General features: G+C 47.8%; 1 protein-coding gene across 1 annotated transcript in view; it reads right to left on the reverse strand.

The window, feature by feature from the left end:
• CCNJL (cyclin J like) overlaps nt 1–18,702 on the reverse strand; it is a 42,774-nt gene extending 24,072 nt beyond the window's left edge. The window contains exons 1-2 of the mRNA XM_079770308.1: nt 18,543–18,702; nt 18,024–18,138 (exon numbers count right to left, since the gene is read on the reverse strand). Of these exons, the coding sequence (XP_079626434.1) occupies nt 18,024–18,086 (63 nt within the window). The 5' untranslated portion in view covers nt 18,087–18,138; nt 18,543–18,702. The remainder of the gene's footprint in view (nt 1–18,023; nt 18,139–18,542) is intronic.
• Nucleotides 18,703–23,080: the final 4,378 nt, after the last annotated feature.

Here is a 23,080-nt window from a genome sequence, read left to right on the forward strand (position 1 = left end):
GGACGCCAGCACGCTGGTCCTGTTTTGTTCGAGAGTCCAGCTGGTTCCTTCCCTAACCCAATCAGGGGGGAAGGCATTCATTACAAGGGCTTTGCTCTAAGCAGCCGCCTTGCCCTCAAAGCACTCTTGACCTGAGTCAGCTTGATGGCCACAGCAGCCGGGCGCACGAAGCAGCCCCTTCTGCTGAGCAGCCTGGATTCCAGAAACAAAAGAGCAGCCTGCTCGGCGGGCGGGCGGGCGGGAGGCCTGGAAAGCTCTCCGGGATCAGGCAGGCACTTGGCAGGCACTCAGCAGCCAGCGGGCGGCGGGAAGGGGGCAGGAACCAGCCAGGCAGGGTGACCTTCCTCTCAGCAGGGCCAGGGTCAGCTTCAGTGTGTGGCCAGCATAAGGCTGCGGGGAGGGCACAGATGAAGAGGGGTGGAGTGTGGGGGGGTGGAGAGGGGCAGAGGCTTCCTGACTCCCGCCCAGGCGGCTGGCCCTTTATCACCTGAGTCACACCGGAGAGCATGTGCTCCCAGGTGAGATGACCAGGGGGGCCGGGGGACAGGGGGCCCTGATGGGGTTCAGGGGTGGGAGTGGCCGGGGGGAGATTCATCTTTTGTGACATCAGTAGTTTATTTCATTTTTTAAACATAATAACAGGGTAGAAAAATGATTAGATACACACTGGAATGTTCGCATTGGTTATCTCAGAGCGCTGGGACCTCGTGTGATTTTTACTCTCATGCTTTTCAACACTGTCTGGATTTTTTAAAAAAAATATTCACTGTATAACCACTTTATTATTTCAATGACTGTGTTTCCAGTTTGAAAGGAAAAATGGAGAGAGAGGGACTAGATATGCACGCACCGCATTAGGGCCAAACTCAAAATGTATCCGAGATTCCCTTCAACCCCCCCATCATCCCTTCCACAAAGTTAACCCTGTAATGGTAACCACCCCGCTGCGCTAAACATCCATCCCTCATCCTCACAAGACTCAAAGGCCCCGAAGTACGGTAGTCTTTTTACTAATCATAAATTATGTGTTCAGCTGGCAGATTTTCAAAAGTAGCAAATAACAAATATCACGTATATTCCCTCACGCAGAGAGAAGTACTGTTACATTGTATGTGGATTCTTCGGATGCTTCTCTGGGCAAACAAGCCGGGTTCACAATCTACAAGGGGTGGACACAGGGGAACAGTTTCCATGGCTGCCTAGCGTTTCACTGTGCGGCTGTGCCCCCATTTTGGACATCTGGGCCGTCTCTCTTCCTTCGGGTCTCTGTTCAGGCCGCTCATCAGCACCCATCCGGCCCCATAGCCAGCAGTTAATGTTGACCAAAGTGTCTGCCTGTTATTAACTGTTCTCCCCACTCCCCCCAGAATGTGACCTCCACTTCTCTCTCTTGGTCCTGGCTGTACCCCCGGAACCAGCACAGTGAGGGCTACTGAATATCTGTTGAATGGAGTGTTTTGCGTGATGAACACAGGTGTGACCCGAGTAAACACCACCAGGGGGGAATCCTCCCTCGGCCTGTGGCCCGCTATGCTCTCTCTCCCCCAGGTGTCCCTTACCTCGCCCTGCAGCCTTCCCCGGGGTAACCCTCAGGGTGGGGGAAACTGGCCCCCTGAAAGGGAAACCCTGGCATTCCCGAGACCAGAGGCGCTGTTCTGGGGGAGAGGAAGGTGGTGGGAGTCAAGACAGGCTCGAGTCCTTCCGAAACCACTCTTCTTGCCCTGGCCAGCTGCTCAGTGGTTAGAGCACTAGCCTGTGAACTGAAGGGTCACAGATGGGATTCCTGGTCAAGGGCATGTACCTCGGTTGCAGGTTCAATCCCTGGCCCCTGTTGGGGCATGTGTAGGAGGCAACCAATCGATGTGTCTCACGTCAATGTTTCTCTCTCTCTCCCCCTCTTTCCCTCCCTTCTACTCTCTCTAAAAATCAATGGAATAAATATCCTCAGGTGAAGATTAAAAAACAAAAATAAACCGCTCTTCTTGCTGCCCAAGATCTCTCCCTGGGAGGTCCAGAGCAGAAAGAGGATGGTCTGAGAGGAGCAGCACTCTGACAAAAGCCAAGGACGGGTGAATCACGACCCACATGAAACCCCGAAGCCAGCTACAGGCAGAGGGGGAGGGGCTGCTCCTAATCTTAGGTTAAATAAAACTAATAATCATAATAAGCGATTCCAAACACTCATGAAGACCAGAGGGGAGGTACAAGGAGTTTGGGATGCTGAATTCCAGGGGAAAGAGAAAGCTTTGTCCGTGCCTTGGGGTGGCATGCGCCTCATTCTACCCAACGGCATCAGAGGATTCCTAAGGAGGAAGCAGGTCAGTGTTTACGGAGAATTGGGAGCTTCCAAAATCATGCGCCCTGACCGGGAATTGAACCGTGACCTCCTGGTTCATAGGTCGACACTCAACTACTGGGCCACACCAGCCAGGCTGGACCCTGTGCTCTTTTTTTTTTTTTTTTTTAAATATATTTTATTGATTTTTCACAGAGAGAAAGGGAGAGGGATAGAGAGCTAGAAACATCGATGAGAGAGATACATCGACCAGCTGCCTCCTGCACACCCCCCACCGGGGATGTGCCCGCAACCAATGTACATGCCCTTGACCGGAATCGAACCTGGGACCCTTCAGTCCGCAGACCGACGCTCTAACCACTGAGCCAAACCGGTTTTGGCAGACCCTGTGCTCTTAACACTGTGTTTTGGGGTCTCCACAGGACAGTTTAGGTTTGGTTTTTCCTTCCAAAAATAATGCTACATTGAACCAATTACAAAATATCTGATCACTATAGAAATTTTATAAAATACAGATGAGGACAAAGAACATTAAAATCACCAGCAAAGGTGATTTAACCACAAGCAGGAGATAACTTATGTATGTAACATGTGTCGGTATCTGCCCTTCCAGTCTTGTATCTCCGCTCACACCCCCACCCCCACTTCTCCCTCTCATGGGACTATAACCCCTGACAGTTGTGACCTAATTTAGGCCCTCCACCCCAACACCTACCCTCTTGAGATGGGCCCAGGCAGTGGTAGCACTAGGACCCAGGAAACTGAGGCACAGAAGTGCAACAACAGCCAAGGTCACATTGCAAGTTGGTGGCAAATCCTGACCTTGGACATCAGAGGAGCTGGCCAGGCCTGGGGTGTGACAACCATCCCATAAACGGCGCAAGGTGCACAGCAGAGCCGAGCTGCTCTCCCACCCCAGCCACAGAAAGAAAGCCACCCTGCCCTCCTCCTGGGCGCATCCCGCCACGGCCATGCTCATCCTCACTGCTGCCCACCGCGGCCTCCCAAGGGAGGCTGGGCCTCCAGGCACCAGGCCAGTTGCTTGGGAAACAGCTCCAGGGTTGAGTCTGCCTGAGAACAAAGAGTAACAAGACATGAAGCAACACCACAGGTAACCAAGGTGACCAACAGGAAGTGGAGACTTGCAAATTGAAAGGGACAAAGAACGGGGATGGGGAAGGTTGGTTCCTCAGAGGCCACAGGAGTACACACCTCAGACCTGGGAGGCCCTGCAAGGCCCGAGGACCAGCCCCCTTCCCCTCGGTGCCCATTGCTTCATCAACCCAGGGAACATTTTCAGTAAAGAATCAACATCTCTGGGAACACTATTTCAACATGAAGTGAAAAATGCCAGTGACATCCCCTCCTGCTGACGTCCGGCCTGTAGCTTCCTTTAAGCAGAGAGAGAGAGAGAAAGGTCACCCAAGCCACCAACCACATCTCTCTCACCAGCCCCCTGAACTCAGCAAAGGGCAGGGGGGCCGGCTCCAGACACACCTCATTCCCAGGAGCCAGAGCCACTGCCCGGCATTCGACTGTGCCCAAGGACATGTCTGCCCACCCCATCGGGGGTCCCCCTCCCACCCATGCCACTGTGCCCCCACAATGCCTCCATGGACAACACACGGCCTTTTTGCAACCCTCTCCACCCAAGTTCATCACTTCAGCAATGTCCTAATATGACCACATCCGCACAGCTTCTCTGCTGGGCCTGCCCCTCATTCTCTCACGCCCCCTTTCTCCTCCCTGTTATCTAGGGCAGGGGTCACCCTTCCATGCTGGTTCCCTTGGATCTTTCCTCCTTTCCTTCCGGGTCATCCTTCCTAAGTTGTAGCCTCAAAAGCTGTTTATTCCACACATTTGACTCCCATCCCCAATTTCCAGATTCCCCCTGATGTTGCCTCCCGGGCACCTTGATGCTAACATGCACCCCAAACAGGTGAGTACAGTAACTACCACCACCATCCACTAATCGCTCCAGCTGGGATTCTGTTCCACTGTGGATCCAGGGTCCAGGGTTTCTGTAACTGTAGTCAGTTGACATCAGGCACTGGAGTCTCCTGGGAATTTATGGAAAAATGGAAGCTTCCCCCTACCCCCGTATTGAATTGGACAGTGCCCCCCCCCCAAAAAAAAAAAACAACTCACGTCTACCCAGAACCTCAGAATATCACCTCATTTAGAAATAGGATCATCACAGATACAATCAAGTTAAAATGAGGTCCTAAACCAATGACTGATGTCCCTATAAAAAGGGAAAGCAGACACAGACATTCAGAGGAAAGACGAGGCAAAGACAGACACAGGGAGAAGGCCACGTGAAGATGGAGGCAGAGAAAAGGAGTGATGCACCTACAAGCCAAGGATTGCCAGCAACCACCAGATGCTAGAAGAGGCCTTTGAAGGGAGCATGGCCCTGATTTCAAACTTCTAGCCTCCAGAACTGTGACAGAATAAACTTTGGTTGTTTTAAGCCATCCAGTGAGAGGCAGTCTGAGGCATCTCCTTCCCTCCCTATTTCCTGATTTACTGAATCGGACTTCCTGGGCTCCTGTCTGTGCTTTACAAGCCTGATGCTTGACTACAAGCTCTGCGAAGGCAGAGAACTTGGTTCTGTTCACCATTTATAGACGAGATAGGTTCTGAGAAACGTGCGTTAGGCTCTTCTGTCATTGTGTGAACATCATGGAGTGCACGCACCGAACCTAGGTGGCACAACTGACGGAGAAATGAGCAACTGCCCGAAGGAGCTTTCTAAGAACAAAGCTCACTATGACAAAGGCCCATCATGCTCAGCAACGGAAAAATCACTATGCTCCAACTAGTAAGAAACCTGAAATCTTTCACTCCTTTTGTTAGCTGGTCCGTGTGACCCTACTTCCTGAAACCCTGGAGTCTCCCTAGTTCCTGCCCTGGCTCAGATGCCACGGCTCTGATTCACTGCCAACACCCAGTCTCCAAGGCCAAGACCATTTCCCAGTCATCCATCCCTCCCTCCTCACACCCTCCTCACAGCTCTCCATGGGCTCTGAGGATCAGTGCAGACACCTAGGGAGATCCGTATCCCCAGAGCCAATGCTCCTGATCCGTCTCCCTCTCTCGGCTACTCACCAGACTGCCGCCCGAAGGTCGCTGAAGTGTAACCATCAGCGGCTGCCCTGGGCCCTGGTAGATGAACCTCCTCCACACCTCTCTCTGACCAGCCACTCCTGCTTATCCTTTGTACTCAGCTCACACAGCACCTCCTCTTTGGAGCTTTTCATACTTCCCTAGGCAACTGGATGTCATTGTTGGTACAGTGGTTATGAGCCCGGGTTCAAATCCTGACCTTGCCCTCTGTGAGCTGTGTGGCCTTGTATACAGTACTTATTTATTTATTTGACGTTCTATAAGCATTTATAAAACATACTAGAGGCCCGGTGCACAAATTCATGCACAAGTGGGGTCCAGCTGGCCCACCCTAATCGGGGCTGATAGGGCTGGGCTGGCGGGGGGAGGGGGAGAAGGGACTGTAGGCAATTGGCAGGCCGGCCCCACCCCAATCGGGGTGGGGGGCCATCGGAGGTGGGGCAGGCCTCGGGGAGGGGCTGCTGGTGGGCCAGCCTCGACCCCTAGTCAAACTCCTGGTCGAACTCCCGGTCAAGGGGACAATTTACATATTAGCCTTTTATTATATAGGAGGATGCCAGGGAGCAAGGTCTCAAATGACCCAGACATTAACAGTTTTGCAGCTTCTTTTATACATGTGAAATTAAGGAGGGGTCATAAAGAAGATTACATGGAGCCCGGCTGGTGTGGCTAAGTGGTTGCGCCGTGACCAATAAACCAGGAAGTCATGGTTCAACTCCTGGTCAGGGCACATGCCTGGGTTGAGGCTTGATCCCCAGTAGGAGGTGTGGAGGAGGCAGCTGATCAATCAATGATTCTTTTTCATCATTGATGTTTCTATCTCTCTCTCCCTCTCCCCTCTCTGATATCAATAAAAAAATATATTAAAAAAAAAGATGACATGGAGATGGGAGAAAGCCAGGTGGTGGTGGGGGGTTGGATTACAAGACAGTTAACAGGAGTAAGTGCTCTCTTGAGGTGTGTTAACATAGATAAACAGAAACACAATGGACAGGGCTTGCTTAAGATAAAGATAAACCTCTTACTAAAAAGTAACATGCCTGGAGCATGACTACCCACCATGACCTGCTCAGTTAGTAATTTATGATCAGATCACCCTGTGAGGCTAGTAAATTTAGCAGTCCCATCTGCAGCATGGTGATAATTACAGTGCCTACTAGAGTAGGTTGTCTGAGGACTTCATTAATGGAAGGGAATGTATGTCAAGCAAGCACCCATTAATGTGGACAGTAGTCATTTCTATCATGGAGGCCCCCAGTCCTGGTGGAGGCTCCCATGGGTCTACAGGTTACATATGGGGCTCAGTAAATGGCTGCTGGAGAAAGAGGCTGCCAGCTAAGCCACAGAGAGGTCCAAGGAAATAAACCAGAACTCTGCCTTCTGCAGGCTCACAGCCAGCAATGCCCATGTTCCTTAGGCTTCCTCCTTCCTGACCAGAATGCTGAACCCCCTCCACCCCCCACACCCCAAAAAGGGCCTCCTAACACCTGGGAAGATATTGGCAGTGGTTTGACAAAAATTCCCCCAGAAACTATTTCATGCCCCAGCTTAAGAGTAACCATGAGCCCTGACTGGTGTGGCTCAGTTGGTTGGGCACTGTCCTGTGCACCTGGAGGTTGCCAGTTCGATTCCTGGTCAAGGGTATGTGCCCAGGTTGCAAGCTCGATCCCTGGCAGGGGGAATGCAGGAGGCAGCCGACGGATGTTGCACTGTCACACTGATGTTTCTCTCTCTCCCCCTCTCCTTCCTCTCTTTTAAATATCAATAAACTATTAAAAAATAAATAAAAGAATAACCATGCAAAATGAACCCTGAAGTATTAAGGGATAATGGGGTATGTCTGCCCCATTTCAGGGGAAAAAAACACAAAGATAGAAGAAGAGAATGGTAAGGCAAATGTGTTAAAATGTTCACAATTGTGTACTATGCTGGCAAGCTCTTCGTAAGTTTGAAAGTACTTCAAAACAGAAAGTTATCACAAAAGGAGAGGCCAACAAGAGATTTCAGCTCAGCGCCAACAGCTTAACACTCCCCACCCTCTCCACGGGCCGTCTCACCTCCTCAGGAGCTGCTCAGAGTGCCGGCCCCACTGAAGGGGAAGTTCATGTTACACCATCACTGACTTCAGGGCTGGTTGCAATTCCTCTGCTTGTCGCAAATGAGACTCTGGACAGCACATTGCCAAGTGTTAAGGCTCCAGCTCTCCCACGTAATAGGGGGACCCCCCTGGCCAAGTCCTGGAGCCCTTGGAGGCCATTTCTCTACCAGAAGGATGGAGTGACTGGCAGCCGTCCTGCCTATCCCACATGCAAGAACTATTTCGACAGGGAAGTACAGGAAGGCAATGTGTAGGCTGTAAGGCACAGAGCTCAGATAAGGTGTTCATGATGTGCACATACGGATGCTGCGGGGGGGAGGGGGGTTGCTCATCTGCAACAGCTGCTTAGACCTGGGACGATGCAGCCCCTGCCTGCCCCTCACAGGTCTCAGAAGGTGGATCCAAATGAAATAATCGTATTTATAAGTGGATAATTACAAATTGTGCTGAGTGCTAAAGGAGCAACCCAGGGTGGTCTGGAACATATAAGAAGGGGCCCCACCTTGACCTTGTCTGGGACTTAGGGAAGGCACCTTCGAGGAAGTGATATCTGAGCTGACAGCTAGAGAACAAGCAGGTTAAAATCCCGCAAGAGCACAGAAGTATATAAGCCAAATGTTAATAGCGAACTCAAGTTAAATGATACCTTGAAGAAATAAGACGCCAAATCAAGGATAGGACAAATGACCTGGTTTCTCCAAAAATCATGAAAAACAAATTTTTTTAAGGGGATGGGAGGCAAGATCATTAGAGTATAAAAGACTTAAGATTAAGTTTTTAAGAATGGAACGCATGGGACCTTATCTGGACCATGACTGAACAAACCAACTATAAAAACCAATTTTGAGACAACTGGGGAAAATGAATTACTGTTAATATCGTTAGGTATAATAATGGCATAGTTGTTACTTCAAAAGAGCCTTTACCCAGGCCTGGCTGGTGTGGCTCAGTTGGTTGAACATCAGCCCATGCACCAAAAGGTTCCCAGTTCAATTCCCGGTCAGGGCACATGCCCAAGTTTCGAGCTCGATCCCCAGTAGGAGTGTGTGTGAGAGGCAACCAATCAATGTTTCTCTCTCACATCAATGTTTCTCTCTCCCTCCCTCTCACTTTAAAAATCTAGTCTACAGAGACAAAAAGCAGAGCCAGATTGCCTGGGGGCAGGAGCAGGATGGGTGAGAGATGGACAGGGGCACTGAGAATTCTGCAGGTTGATGGCAAGGTTCTCTATTTTGATTATGGTGATAGTTACATGAGTGCAGACATTTGTCAAAACTCACTGTATACTCTAAACTGCATGCACACTTAAGATCTGTGCATTGGACTGCATATAAATTATACTTCAATTAAAGTAATAAGCAGCTCCACCTAAATGTCCAACAAGATAAGTTAATCAGATCATAGTGTATCCATACACTCAAACATTATGCATGATATTGTAGAAGAATAATTACTGACATAGAAAGCTATTTAGTATACACAGCTCAGAACAAATTAAGTTATAATATGCTAAGATGGCATTTTTATAAAATAAAATGTATATGTTTGGATAGAAAATGAGCAAAAAGAAATATGTCATTCATTCATTTAATACAAATTTATTTAGTATCTACTATATACCTTTATTGTTACAATGAACAGAAAAGATTTTTTAAAAATCCCTTCTGGTCATGGAGCTTCTATTTGGTGGTTTCATATGAAATATTTAAATTATTAAAATGTAAACATTAAACAAAACTAAATGGTAAAAAGTATGTAAATTATACTACAATGTGTATTAGAACACACACATTTGTGTTTCCCTTTTTAAAAAATTTTTAAAAAAATATTTTTATTGATTTCAGAGAGGAAGGGAGAGCAAGAAAAAGAAACATCAATGATGAGAGAGAAGCACTGATGGGCTATCTCCTGCACGCCCCCTACTGGGGATCGAGCCTGCAACCAGGGCATGTGCTCTTGACTGGAATCGAACCCAGGACCCTTCATCAGTCCCCAGGCCAACACTCTATCCACTGAGCCAAGCCGGCTAGGGCACATTTGTGTTTCTTTATATAGAGAATAACTCCAGAAGGATTCACAAGAAATTAGGACGATGGGAACTTTCAGGGAGGGAAACTAGGGGGATGGGACAGGGGTGCAAGGAAGCATATTCACAATGTACAGAGCTTGATTTTTTTTTTTACCAGGTTCTTGAATTATGTATTCTAAATAGACACAATAGTTTATAATGTTCCGCCAATGTCTGACAATTAGGAATTGTGTGGAGAAGAATGATATGGAAATGGGTCTGGAATACTTTCTTATGGTATACTACGAAATAAACAAAGTGTTCTGAGCAAGATACTTTTCAGTGTTACTAAAAAAAAATCCAAAATAAAAATATACTGTGATGAACACCAACCAGAAAGGATATATGCGCCCCTATGTTCATAGCAGCACAATTTACAATAGCTAAGATTTAGAAACAGCCTAAGTGCCTATCAGCAGATAAATGGATTAAAAAACTATGGTACATCTACACAATGGAGTACTATGCTGCTGTAAAAAAGAAGGAACTCTTACCATTTGCAACAGCATGGATGGACCTGGAGAGCATTATGCTAAGCGAAATAAGCCAGTCTGAGAAAGATAGATATCACATGACCTCACTCATTTGTGGAATATAATGAACAACATAAACTGATGAACAAAAACAGATCCAGAGTCATAGAAGCATTGAACAGACTGTCAAACCTCAGAGGGAAGGGGGGGGGGGAGTGTTAGAGAGCAACCAAAGGACTTGTATGCATACACATAAGCATAACCAATGGACACAGACACCAGGGGGGAGAGGGCATGTGCTGGGGGTGGGTGGGGGGGAGCAGCCAGGGAGAGATCAATGGGGGAAAAGGGAGACATATGTAATACTTTAACTAATAAAGAATTTAAATTTTAAAGAAAGTACTGTGATGATACACACACACACACAAAAGAACCTATACCAAAAATGCCAGCAGAGATTACTTCCAAGTGGGGGGAAGTTTACTCTCTTCTGTTTGCGGGTATTCACTTTTGCCGTTTCCTGAACAAACAAGCAAGAAAACACACACGTATGTGTGTGTGTGTGTGTGTGTTTAATAAAAGGAGAAACAAAAAGAGAGAAAAGAGCAGAACCACAGTGTCGCCTCCTTCTGCCAGGTGCTCACACACACTGGAGAATGGCTGGCTGCACTCCCCTCACCCAAGGGGCTGTGTGGTTTAGGAAGACAAAGAGCAAGTCAAGGGCAAGGGCACTGTGCCAGCTCCAAGCCTCTAATGTCCTGCCCTTACTTAGAGAGACAGGCTGCCCCAGCCAACCAGAGCGCCCGCCAAGCCCCTCCTCCACGTGACAACCCAGAGGCCCCCGAGGTTGACGAGTGCTCCCACACCCCCTTTCTCCTGGGACAGCTGGGAGGCAGGTGGGGCAGGGACCACTGTCCCGGGTTGCAGATGAAAGTAAGGCTCCAAGATCACTTGCTTCTTCTATAGACAAGAGGCACTGAGACCAAGTCTTGGCTGGGCGTCGTGTGCACACTGAGCGTTTTCACTTTCGAAGATGAAGAACTCAATGGAGGACGCCAAGTTCTGATTCAGTTTTGTCCTCAGAGGTGAAGCATGGGAGTCGGGGAGTCTCCAAGCTACACACCACCTTGAATCATATCTCTTCCAGCCTCCCAACACCATTTCTCACCAATCTTCCACTCTGTTTGTACCCACCTCCAGGGACAGTCCAGACCACCTCAGCAAGTTGGACAGCAAGAAACGCCTCTTTATACCAAGAGCCCCGTCTTCACCTCCATTCGGAAGGACCTGGAGGGCCAGTTGCTTTAGGCCACGTGAGCACCACAAGCATAAGGCAGCCCTGTCAGTAGGTGAGGGTTTGTCAAAGCCAGCATTTGGGTTTGAAAAGCCTGGATGACACATTCCTGGAACTAAGCTGGGCAGACGCATGCCATCTCCAGTGTCTGGAATACTTTCTTATGGGTAGACCTGGGTGTATCTCATGATTTGGAAAGAACTGCCCCCGGGGGGTGCAGAAATCCAAAAGGAGGGAAAGGGGATAGAAAAATCAATCCAGGATGACCTAGGCCAATCCTCAAGCATGGACCTGGGTTACCACTTTCTATAAGGAGACAGATGTTCAGCCTTGCAAGGAGGAAATTCAAGGAATTTAAAGGGAAGAGTGAGAAGAAAAAAAATTTTTTTTAAATTAATGTTGGGAGAAATTAAAGGATGTGCAAGCTTCAGAGGTCACTAGAAAATAATGTGGGCAAGGGGTGGGGCTGGAATGAGATTCTATCACATCCAGTTGTCAAGAGTTCAGGCAAGCCCTAGCCAGTTTGGCTCAGAGGTTAGAGCATCAGCCTGTGGACTGAAGGGTCTCCGGTTTGATTCTGGTCAAGGGCACATACGTTGGTTGCAGGCTCGATCCCCGGCCCCGGTTGGGGTGAGTGTGGGAGGCAACCAATGGATGTTTCTCTCTCACATCGATGTTTCTCTCTCTCTTTTCACTCTCTCTGAAAATCATCAACGGAAAAATAATCCTCAGGTGAGGAATGCAGACTGGTGCAGCCACTGTGGAGAACAGTATGGAGTTTCCTCAAAAAACTAAAAATGGAACTCCCATTTGACCCAGTGATCCCACTTCTAGAATATATCCCAAGAAACTAGAAACACCAATCAGAAAGGATATATGCATCCCTGTGTTCATAGCAGCACAATTCACCATAGCTAAAATTTGGAAACAGCCTAAATGCCCATCCGCAGATGAGTGGATTAAAAAACTGTGGTACATCTACACAATGGAATATTACGCTGCGGTAAAAAAGGAGTTCTTACCATTTGCAACAGCATGGATGGAACTGGAGAGCATTATGCTAAGTGAAATAAGCCAGTCAGAAAAAGATAAATATCACATGGTCTCACTCATTTATGGAATATAATGAACAACATAAACTGATGAACAAAAATAGATTCAGAGACAGAGAAACATTGATCAGACCATTAAACCTCAGAGGGAAGGTAGGGGAGGTTGGGGGGTAAGGGGGAGAGATCAACCAAAGGACTTGTATGCATGCATAGAAGCCTAACCAATGGACACGGACACCAGGGGGGTGAGGGCATGAGTGGGGGGAGGTGGGGGGTAATGGGGGAATAAGGACACATATGTAACACCTTAATCAATAAAGAAATTTTAAAAAAAGAATACGTTAAAAAAAAAAGAGAGAGAGAGAGAGTTCAGGCAACAGAGGGAGGCCCCAAGGTGGCAAGTCAGAACACCCCACCATGTCCACCACCGGGACAGGCAACAGTAAAGGCCAGATTACTTCAAGGTGAGACGCACGACACACAGGTGAGGCGCCGGGACCCACCAGGACCAATAAGTAAAGCTGTGCAGTCAGCCCCTCCCAGTGCCCAGAGCTTTAGCTTCTCAGGATGGTTTTTTTTTTAGAACCCAGCTCTAGTATAACCATTGTAATAAACTGAAACACAGACCCTACAGTCACACATGGCAGCTCGTGTTCCCAGCCTTGTACCTCTATTCTATGATAAAATGGATGTTCTTTTAAATAAATTTACGTTCAAACTCACACCCTCTGAGTCTTGACCTTTCTGACCTATAAATCGGGGTCAATTCCAGCACTGAGGAGTAAGCGAGATAATACATATTCCAGTGCTTGGCACCCTTCCTGAAACATAGTAAATGCTCAATAAACAGTAGCCACTCACATTATCATCACTAAACGTTGTTTTTCGTTGGTGGTGTTTTGGAAGATCTTTGTATAAATTCAGTCACAAATCAGTAAAAACGTCATTCATCGGTCCGCTGGTTCAAGAAATGTGGTCTCACACAGCTAAAGCTCTTGAGGTGTGCAAGGAAGCATACTTCAGCAATAGGAAAAGCGCATTTGGCTCTGCAGAGCTCAAATCTGGGCAGGGTGAGAAGACCCCAAGGTCTTCCGTGGCTCCAATCCTGGGAGAAGGCAAACACCCAATGGAGGAGGAGAAGCCTGTGGCCCCGGAAGATAAAACTATCAGGTCACGCCAAGTAGGGCTTGTCACATGACTTTGGGTGGGTATGATTTCCCCGCTCCCCCAAGAATCCGCAAATCTCCATATTCAGAAAGTCTTCCACATACTCAAGAAGACTTAAATCACAGCGTGAGCGTCCTGGAACATTTTCTTTGCTTCCTAACATAACTACTCCTTACTAATCAGAGATTCAAAATGATGCCCAATGGACGTAAGTCAAAAGGAGAGAAGACCGAGTTCTATTTGCAGATCATTAGGAGATAAAATCTGAAGAGAAAAATGAAACCTCCTGGCAGAAGTCTGGGGGTGATGATCTGGGCCCAACCAGTAATTCTTGTCTTAAGATCCCTACAATGGACTTTGGTCATTGCCAGTGAATCTGCTTTTGTGGGGAATTCCATTTCTAATTCCTCTCCCATTCCTTTCCTCTCCCCAACCCCGAATTGTCCAAGAGGAGAAGATGCAAGCCTATAGGAAGCTGGAGCCAGCCTCCACCTGGTCTTGTGCCTGGCACCACAGCCAGCATCATAGCCATTCACACAACTAGCCAGCCAGGCCAGGGTGTCTCCTGGCACATGCCAAAGACCTGGCTAGGATCCCTGGGAAGCATTCCTGCACATCCACTCGACATGCCCCAGGAGAGTCCATCTGAGCCTGGTCCTTCCCTTCTGTGCTCTCCCAATACTGTGCCTGCAGCAGGTGAGGCGGTGGACACCCCTCAGCCCCTCTCCACACGGGACACTGGTCTGGGCACGCCGAGACACCAGACACACCTCATGTCTGCAAGGAGCTCACAGTTGAGTGGGTAGGGTGACAAGGACTGTGAGAGAAACAGCCTGAGTTTGGGGACCAAGAACCATGGTGGAGGGGAAAGAGGCTTGAAGGACAAAGAAGGTGGCCCTCAACCCGTTGTTGGATTCAAGACCCTATTAATTTTGAACATTTGTGGAAGCATCTTTCAGGGACAAAACAACAACAACAACAAAAAAAAAAACACGTGGCTCTCGGTTTAAATCTGAATATTCATGAGGGCATATACCTTCTTACTAAAAAATCATCACCAACAGCCTCACTGTCACAATCAGCCTGGTGATGATCTGCTCCTCCCCCAGGTTAAGTGCACAAGTTCAAGGGCACGGGTGTGGTAGGCAAGAAAACTGACTCCCCTGTACTGGCTGGCGGTCCCAGCCCCTGCAGAAAGGTCAGAGGGGGCATAGTTAAAGGAGGGGGACCTACATATGTTCCAGCAGAAGCAATAGGGCCAGGAAGGATGATGAAAGAAGTTGAAGGCTGAGTGTGGGATACAGGCAGACTGAGAGGGAGGGCAGAGAGAGACTTCTCCAGAGGGATATGGTGCAAAAAGGGTCCATTCTCGCCTTTACCAGCCAGGATGCCTTATCTGGGCTGGTGAGAGACCTTGCTGATGGGGCCTGGCTCCTGGGTCCCAGACCTCAGCAGGTATGTAACTTTTAGCCAAACTGCTGCCTCTCCCAGCCTCAATCACATTCCAAACCAATGGGCCAATGGAATAACAATGTCTTTCTTGTAAGGGCTGCCTGCCACAACTGTGAACCCCTTGGAGGGTGGTCACAGACCCCAAGCCTGACCCCGACCCTGCACCACGAGGAAGGAGCCGTGGCCTCACAGGCAGCAATCGTAAATGGAAAGGCACAGCGCCTGCCATGTCCCCGCCACGTGTCACACACAGTTGTTAGGTCCTCTCACTTTCTCCTAACAGCCTGTAAAACATTTTCTCCAGTTTACAGATGAGGAAACTAAGGGAGCGCCATTCTTCTCATCATTCCTCACCAATCGGGGAGGCTCTGTTCTGGGCACTGAGGCCTGGCACCGAACACGGCACGGGCAGGCCTATTCTTGTGCAGCATATATTCTGGGGGGAAAGATAATAAACAGAAAAATAATCCCTGGTGCTGGTAAATGCAATAAAGAAAATAAAACAGGATGATCTGATAGACTGACAAAGAGGGACGGAATTAGAGGGAAGTAGACCCCAAGTACGGGGAACAGCCAGTGCAAAGGCCCTGAGACACGAATGTGCTTGAGTTATTCAAGGAAGAGAAAAGGGGTCAGCGTGGGAGGGGGTGGGAGGCAAGGGAGGGGAGCAGAACCAAATTCCTCTGGGAAACATGAAAGGCCAGCCCTCATTCCTTAAGAAAGGTAAGGCTGGGGGGGGGGGGGCAATGGTAAGATATGTACACATATAATACCTTTAATAAAAAAAATTGAATAAATAAATAAATAAATAAAGCATCAACACAAAAAAAAAAAAGAAAGAAAGAAAGAAAGGTAAGGCTAGTGTGGATCCTGGGTTCCCCCTAGTTTTCGCTTTTCTCTCCATTAAGCCAGTGTTTCTCGAGAAGCATCTTCTTTGAATAGGGAGAAGAAGAAATGAAGGAGAAAAACAGTCAATATACTGGGGAGGTAAGACATTATAACCAAAGGAACCCAGGATTTACCCCGTAGGACCAGCTTCAAATCACAGGGGGCCCTGACCATCAACCCCAAGTTAGTTTTCTATTTCTAACCTGTAAAACCTGAACAAGCCCGTCCTTCCCTCAAGATAGTGAAGTAATCCGGCGCTATGGCATGGGTGAGGCACAGTTAATGAGACCTGCCCGCCTTACTCCTTTGAGTGGCTGGAAGAGAGATAAGAACACACTCACTTACATACAAAAGACAGGATTCTCAGGTAACTGAGCTGTTCAGTGTTTATACTGTTCTTAGAAATCCTTCCTGCTGGAAAGGGGCAGATGAGGTCAAAGTCATTCCTCCCACTCTATGAGCAGCCACCTGAGCCCATGTTAAGCAAGGACGCCCAATTTCCAGGACAGCCCTCACTGATCCGTTTAGCCACCACCTCTAGAAAAGGACCATTACTGCCTGGTCTACCACCCCACTGCCCCTGCTTTTTAACTGAACCACCAAGACCGATTGCTTCTCCAGATGCCCAGAATATGCTACACCTTGACCATTCTACTCCAGGGAAAAGCCCAAGGGAAGCAAAGGAAAGTTACAGCCTGGACGAGCAGCACAAGACAGAGATGGGCTTGGTAGGTCCAGAAAAGAAGAAAAAATAAATTGGCTGAAAGACAGCTACTTCCAAATGAGGAAAAATCCCTGAAGAGCTGGTGACTTTTTAAGCAGAATCCCATGGACACCAGGTACAAAGGCACTGGATGTGGGGCCTGTCTGTGTGGGGAGCCAGGGGCTCCACTGAGAAGACCTCTCCCTCCCTATACTGGGGTGAATAGTGTCCCCCAAATTCATGCCTACGTGGAACCTCAGAATGTGACCTTATTTGGAAACAGGGTCTGTAATTCGTTAAATTAAGACAAAGTCATGCTGGATTAAAATAGACCCTATCCCAATGACTGGTGTCCTTCTAAGAAGAGAAAACAGACATACAGATAGAATGCCATGCGGCAACAGAGTCAGACGCTGCAGTGATAGGTCTACAAAGGAACGCTGAGGACTAGAATGGCCTGGCCATTGGACTTCCAGCTTCCAGAACTGTGAGAGAACACATTCCTGTTGTTTTAAGTCCTCTCGCCTGTGCTACTTTGTCATGCAGCCCTAGGAAACCATCCGCTCTATTTCACACCTGTTCCCCACACCACCGGTCCCCATCTCATCCCAGATCCCAGGGGTGGCCAGCAAGACACACACACAGGCCATGCCTCCAGCCTACCTGGACTTTCCACCTCCTCAGAGCACCTCTGCCTTGGAGGTGAGGGGAGGACAGGGATCACATTTCACCTGCCCCCACCTGCCACCAGAGGCAAACTGGCAGGGGAGTTTTTGTTTTCTCCTCACATCCTCTTAGATTCATAGCCACTCACTGAGATTAGGAGGGAGGTCTTAAAGCTTATTCAGTCCTTCTTTATACTGAATCACTTCTTTTACTTAACTTTCTATTTTTTTAGTAAATGCCTTTAACTTTTTTATTGTTGGCAGTATTATTGTTGTCCCCCATTTTCCCACCCTTTGCCCTCCTCCACCCAGCAGCCCCTGCAAGAGCTGCTACATCCCGACAGTAAACGGGAAATCAGCATCATTTGTTCTATGCAAGACTTGCTAGATACACGTTTTTGAATTGCACAGTAGAATATTTTTAAGCCCATTCATTCATTCATTCATTCACCTTTTAAAATAATCTCGGGTGGCAATACTATGGGAAATATCACCTTATAGAGTATAGTCACTGTCTCGGTTTTCAGCTGGCTGGGAGCTCTGGGCGGCGAACCAGAAAACCCAACTTACCAGTAGCCTCTCCAACCCAGACTCTCCGGGAGAAGGCTCAGGGTCGGAGCAAAGAAAGGCCCCCGGAGTTCCTAGTTCGCCCTCGGGGTAACCTCAGTAAACAGAGTCCGGAGCGAAAGGGACTTTAAATCCCCAGCCGGAGAGCGACGAGGTTGGGGAGGGACTGACCTTCTCGCGCAGGGTGCAGTGGACGTCCGCGGCGACGCGCCCTTCCCACCACGGCTCATCCATCACCGCGTCTTCCGCGCCGCGATCCGAGGCTACTGGGCTCCCAGGGCGCACCCTGCGTGGACACGGGCTACCTCAGACGCCGCGGCCACGCTCCCCCGCTTCGTCCCACCCCGGGCATCCCTTATCCTCGCTGCCCCCAGCCGGGGGACCCCTCCTGCCCACCCCGGCGGAGCTGGCGGGCGCCTCCCGTCCCGGGAAGGTTGCGGTGTCCCTTCCCCTCTGTTCGTGGGAGCTGGGGGGGGGGGGGGGGGGGGGAGACCTGGAGCTGTGCAACAACTTGCAGAATTTTTATCTTCCCTTTTGCAAAAGTTGCACCGCAAGTTGCCCACTTCGCTAGCTCGGCCGAGGCTGGGGCTCCGGCAGCGGCCACCAGCTCGCAGCTCCCAACTCCTCCCCCGCCACCCAGCCTTTGTCCTGCTCCCACATCCTGCCCTCGAGCCGGGGCGAAAAACTCACGCATCCCTCTCCGGGCGTGGGGGGTTGCGGGCACCGAGCCCCTCCCAGGGCCGAGGCGGAGGGCCCCCGGTGGCCCGCACGCGGCTGAGCCCTCGCGCCCCGCGCTCCACGCTCTCGACCGCCGCCTCCGCAGCCCGGCTCGCCCCCGCCGCCGCGCCCCTGCGTGCGCTCCGGTCCCGCCGCGGCTCTCAGCCTCCGGCCGCCGGGGGCCTCCCTCTCTCGCTGGGGGAATTGGGGGCCGGACCTCGCGCATGCGCTGCCAGCCCCCGCGCCCCGCGGGGCGGGGGGCTGGGAATTGGAGTCTTTCTTTCGCCAGCGCTGGCTCCGCTTCCTGCCCGCCCTCCTCCCCCGCCCGGTGGGAAGCTTGCCCTCACCTTGGCGGAGACTCCCGGGGCCTCCTGGGCACCCCGCGGGGCTGCGTGGGGAGCGCAGGGACCGCGGCGCCACCTGCGCGCACCACGCGTGAAACGCGCGGGCAGAAAGCCCCGGAAAGTTCTGGCTCCCGCGTGCGCTGCTCTAGCAAACCGTGCGTCGGTTCCACCTGTTCTTTTTTCCTTCTTTTCTTTCTTTCTTTCTTTCTTTCTTTCTTTCTTTCTTTCTTTCTTTCTTTCTTTCTTTCTTTCTTTCTTTCTTTCTTTCTCTCTCTCTCTCTCTCTCTCTCTCTCTCTCTCTCTCTCTCTCTCCTTTCCTTCCTCTCTCTTTTTCTCTTTCTCCCTCCCTTCCTTCCTTCCTTTCTCTCTCTCTTTCTTTTTCTCTTTCTTTCTCCCGTTCTCCCTTTCTTTCTTCCTTTCTCTCTTTCTCTTTCTTTCTTTCTTTCTTTCTTTCTTTCTTTCTTTCTTTCTTTCTTTCTTTCTTTCTTTCCTCTCCCTCCTCCCCTCCCTCCCTCCCTCCCTCCTTCCTTCCTTCCTTCCTCTCTTTTTCTTTCTTTCTCCCTTCCTTCCTTCCTCTCTCTCTTTCTTTTTCTTTCTTTCTCCCGTTCTCCCTTTCTTTCTTCCTTTCTCTCTTTCTCTTTCTTTCTTTCTCTTCCTTCTTTCCTTCCTCCTTCCTTCCTTCCTTCCTTCCTTCCTTCCTTCCTTCCTTCCTTCTCTCTCTTTCTTTCCCTCTTTCTCTCTTTCTCCATCCTCTCTTTTCTATTTCCTTCCCTCCCTCCTTCCTTCCTTTCCTTGTTGACTTTTTGGGGGGAGGGGAGTCCTGTCCTGAGGTGGGGAGGTAGATTTCCAAACGGACAGTTGGGAAAGCCCAAGAAAGGCCACTCGGTCATCCACGAGTCCCTAATTCTAAAAGAGTCTCAGTGAACCAACTAGTATTCATTGTGCTACTGCAGAGTGCACATCGACCCGGTACGCTGAAGGAAAACCGGCCTTCGGGAGGGTCCGGTGGGTGGAAGGCACTGTCTTTTTAACTTGGTTGTTTTAGAAAAAGCGCTCCTTTGAATCGGGACCTCTGATGGCACAGCCTTGGCGCCCTCAGGCTGATTGTTTTTGGTGATACTCTTGGAGATTCACAGACCTGTTTCAAATCCACCTACCAACTGGGTGATTCTTGCCAAGTTCCTCACTGTTCTCAGCCTGGGAACCCTCCTGTGTAAAACGCTGGAGATAGCCATCACTAAATAGGACAATTCGCGTAAAGGGATCATCGCCATTCGAAGTATAGAACGAACCCTCAGTAAATAGCTGCTACTAAAGAGCCTTTCGTTTCTGACTGGTTTCCTGCAAGCGGATACCCACCTGGAAAAAAATTTAAAGTCACCTTTGGTAAGCTTCAATGGGAGCTTAAACAGCAGTTTTAATGTAAAAAGAAAAATTAGGAACGCTCATAAAAGTGTAAAATACCTAGGAATAATCCTCCTATAAAGTGCAGACTCTTCATGAAGAAATTATAAAAGTTGAAACCTAAGAAAGGCTTGAAGAAATAGAAGGTAAAAATAGCAACCTCATCCAAATTAACTCTTTCAATAACATTCTAATGGTAGAGGGTGGATGGGAAAGGGATGACATAACTTTCTAACACTCAAATGGAGGAATATCTGTGAGAAAGGCGAAGATATTTTAAAAATGGGAGGATAGACCTATATTATCAAATCCTAAAACATATTGCGAAGCTATCACTGAAACAGCGTGGTGTTGATACAAGAATAGATGAATGAACATCAGTGGAATAATTGAAAGCTTAGAAACATATACAGCTAACTTTAAAATTACTCATCTGGTAAATGTGGCATTTCGCTTTTGTGGGAAAAGGACACATTCTTCAATAAGTTAGGCTGGGGAAGTTAATTGGGGAAGGGGAAACACAAAATCAAGAATTTATTTAAACCATTACCAAAATCAATATATGATACTGTCCAATGACAAAACTAAAACAAGTTAGTAATGACTTTAATGTCCTTTATTCAAGGGAAAACAATCCATGGTTTGCGGGGAGAGCTGCACCTCACAAGCAATGGAGCGTGGACCCGTGGGATTTGGGGCAAGGGCCAGTCTCACTGAATGTTGAAAGAGGCAACGAGTGATTGCCTAGGAGACTGGGATTTCATGATAAGGCTAGCAGGTCCTATTTTCTAGAGCAGGGGTCCTCAAACTTTTTAAACAGGGGGCCAGTTCACTGTCCCTCAGACCGTTGGAGGGCCGGACTATAGTTTAAAAAAAACTATGAACAAATTCCTATGCACACTGCACATATCTTATTTTGAAGTAAAAAAACAAAACGGCAAAAACACCCGCATGTGGCCCGTGAGCCATAGTTTGAGGACGCCTGTTCTAGAGTAAGGTAAGCTAGCTAAAGCTGAATTGGAGGGTTGTGATTGCATATGTTAGGTTTCCTTGGAAGCGTTTCTCTGTAAGTTCAGGTTGACTTAGGTTTAGATTTCTGACGTGGGTGGGGCCTCCATTTGGTGGATCCTAATACAGTGGTCCCCCTTTATCCATGGTTTCAGTTACCTACAATCCAAAAATATTATATGGAAAATTCCAGAAAGAAACAATTTATAAGTTTTAAATTGCTCACTGTTCTGAGTAATGTGATGGAATTTCACGCCATCCCACTCCATCCCGCCCAGATGTGAATCATCCCTTTTTCTAGCATAGCCACCCTGTGTGTATAGTACAATAAGATACTTTGAGAGACAGACTACATTCACATAACTTTTATCATAGGATATTATTATAATTATTCTATTTTATTATTAGTTATCATTAATATTTTATTGTGCCTAATTTATAAGTTAAACTTTATCATAGGTATGTATGTATGAGAAAAAAACATAGTCTTATATAGGATTCAGTAGTATCTGTAGTTTCAGGCATCCACTGGGGTTTTGGAATGTATCCCCTGTGGATAAGGGGGGACTACTGTATATGAATTAACATTATCAAACCCAAAGAACTAAACAACAACAAAATCACAAGACAATGAAAAGAAAATAGGTGAATTATTTCAGAGGAGAAGGCCCAGATATTAAGGCATAGGAAGAAACCATAGGCAGGATGAATATACATATTTGAATAAATATGCAAGACAGACATATCAAATATCATCAAAAAGGCAAATGACAAATTGGAGAATGTTTTTAACAAATGTGGCAAAGGTTGATCTTACTATATAAATCTTATAAATCAAAACATAAAACACTAACACTCCAGATGCAGAAATAGATGAACCCACATGCCATGGAAGAATGAATATTTTTTAAATGCTCATACTCACTAGCAAAGACATTAAAAGTAATTTTATAAAGAGTGGGGTACAGCTTTGGCAAAGATTTCTATGAACATAATATGCAGGGTTGACAAATATACAGTGTTGTTGGGAATATAAGTTAATACCATCTTTCTGAAAGACAATATAACTCAAAAAGTTAAAATATGTGTCATTTACTCTAACTATTCTGCGTCTGGAAGTTTAAAAAAATAAGAAGATGAGGAATACAAAATTGACGGCGTTTTTATATACCAATAATGAATTCTCAGAAAGAGAAACTAAACAAACAATCCCATTTACCATTGCAACAAAAAAATTAAGATACTTAGGAATAAACTTAACCAAGGAGGCAAAAGAATTGTACTCAGAATACAGGACGTTGAAAAAAAAGAGATAGAAGAAGATATAAACAAGTGGAAGAACATACCGTGTTCATGGCTTGGTAGAATCAACATATCAATATCATCACACTACCCTAGGCAATCTACAGATTCAATGGCATATGTCACAGAGCTGCAACAAATACTCCAAAATCAAAAAAGACCCCCCAATAGCTGCAGCAATCTTGAGAAAGAAAAACAAAGTTGGAGGAATCACAATACCAGATTTCAAGTTATACTACAAAGCCATCGTAATCAAAACAGCCTGGTACTGGCACAAGAACAGGCACATAGATGAATGGAACAGAACAGAGAACCCAGAAATCAACCCAAACCATTACACTTGATTAATATTTGACGAAGGAGGCAAGAGCATACAATGGAGTCAAGAGAGTCTCTTCAATAAATGGTTTTGGGAAAATTGGACAGATACATGCAAAAGTATGAAACTAGACC

The sequence above is a fragment of the Cnephaeus nilssonii genome, assembly GCF_951640355.1.
Source record: "Cnephaeus nilssonii genome assembly, chromosome: 5".
Lineage (NCBI taxonomy): Eukaryota > Metazoa > Chordata > Mammalia > Chiroptera > Vespertilionidae > Cnephaeus > Cnephaeus nilssonii.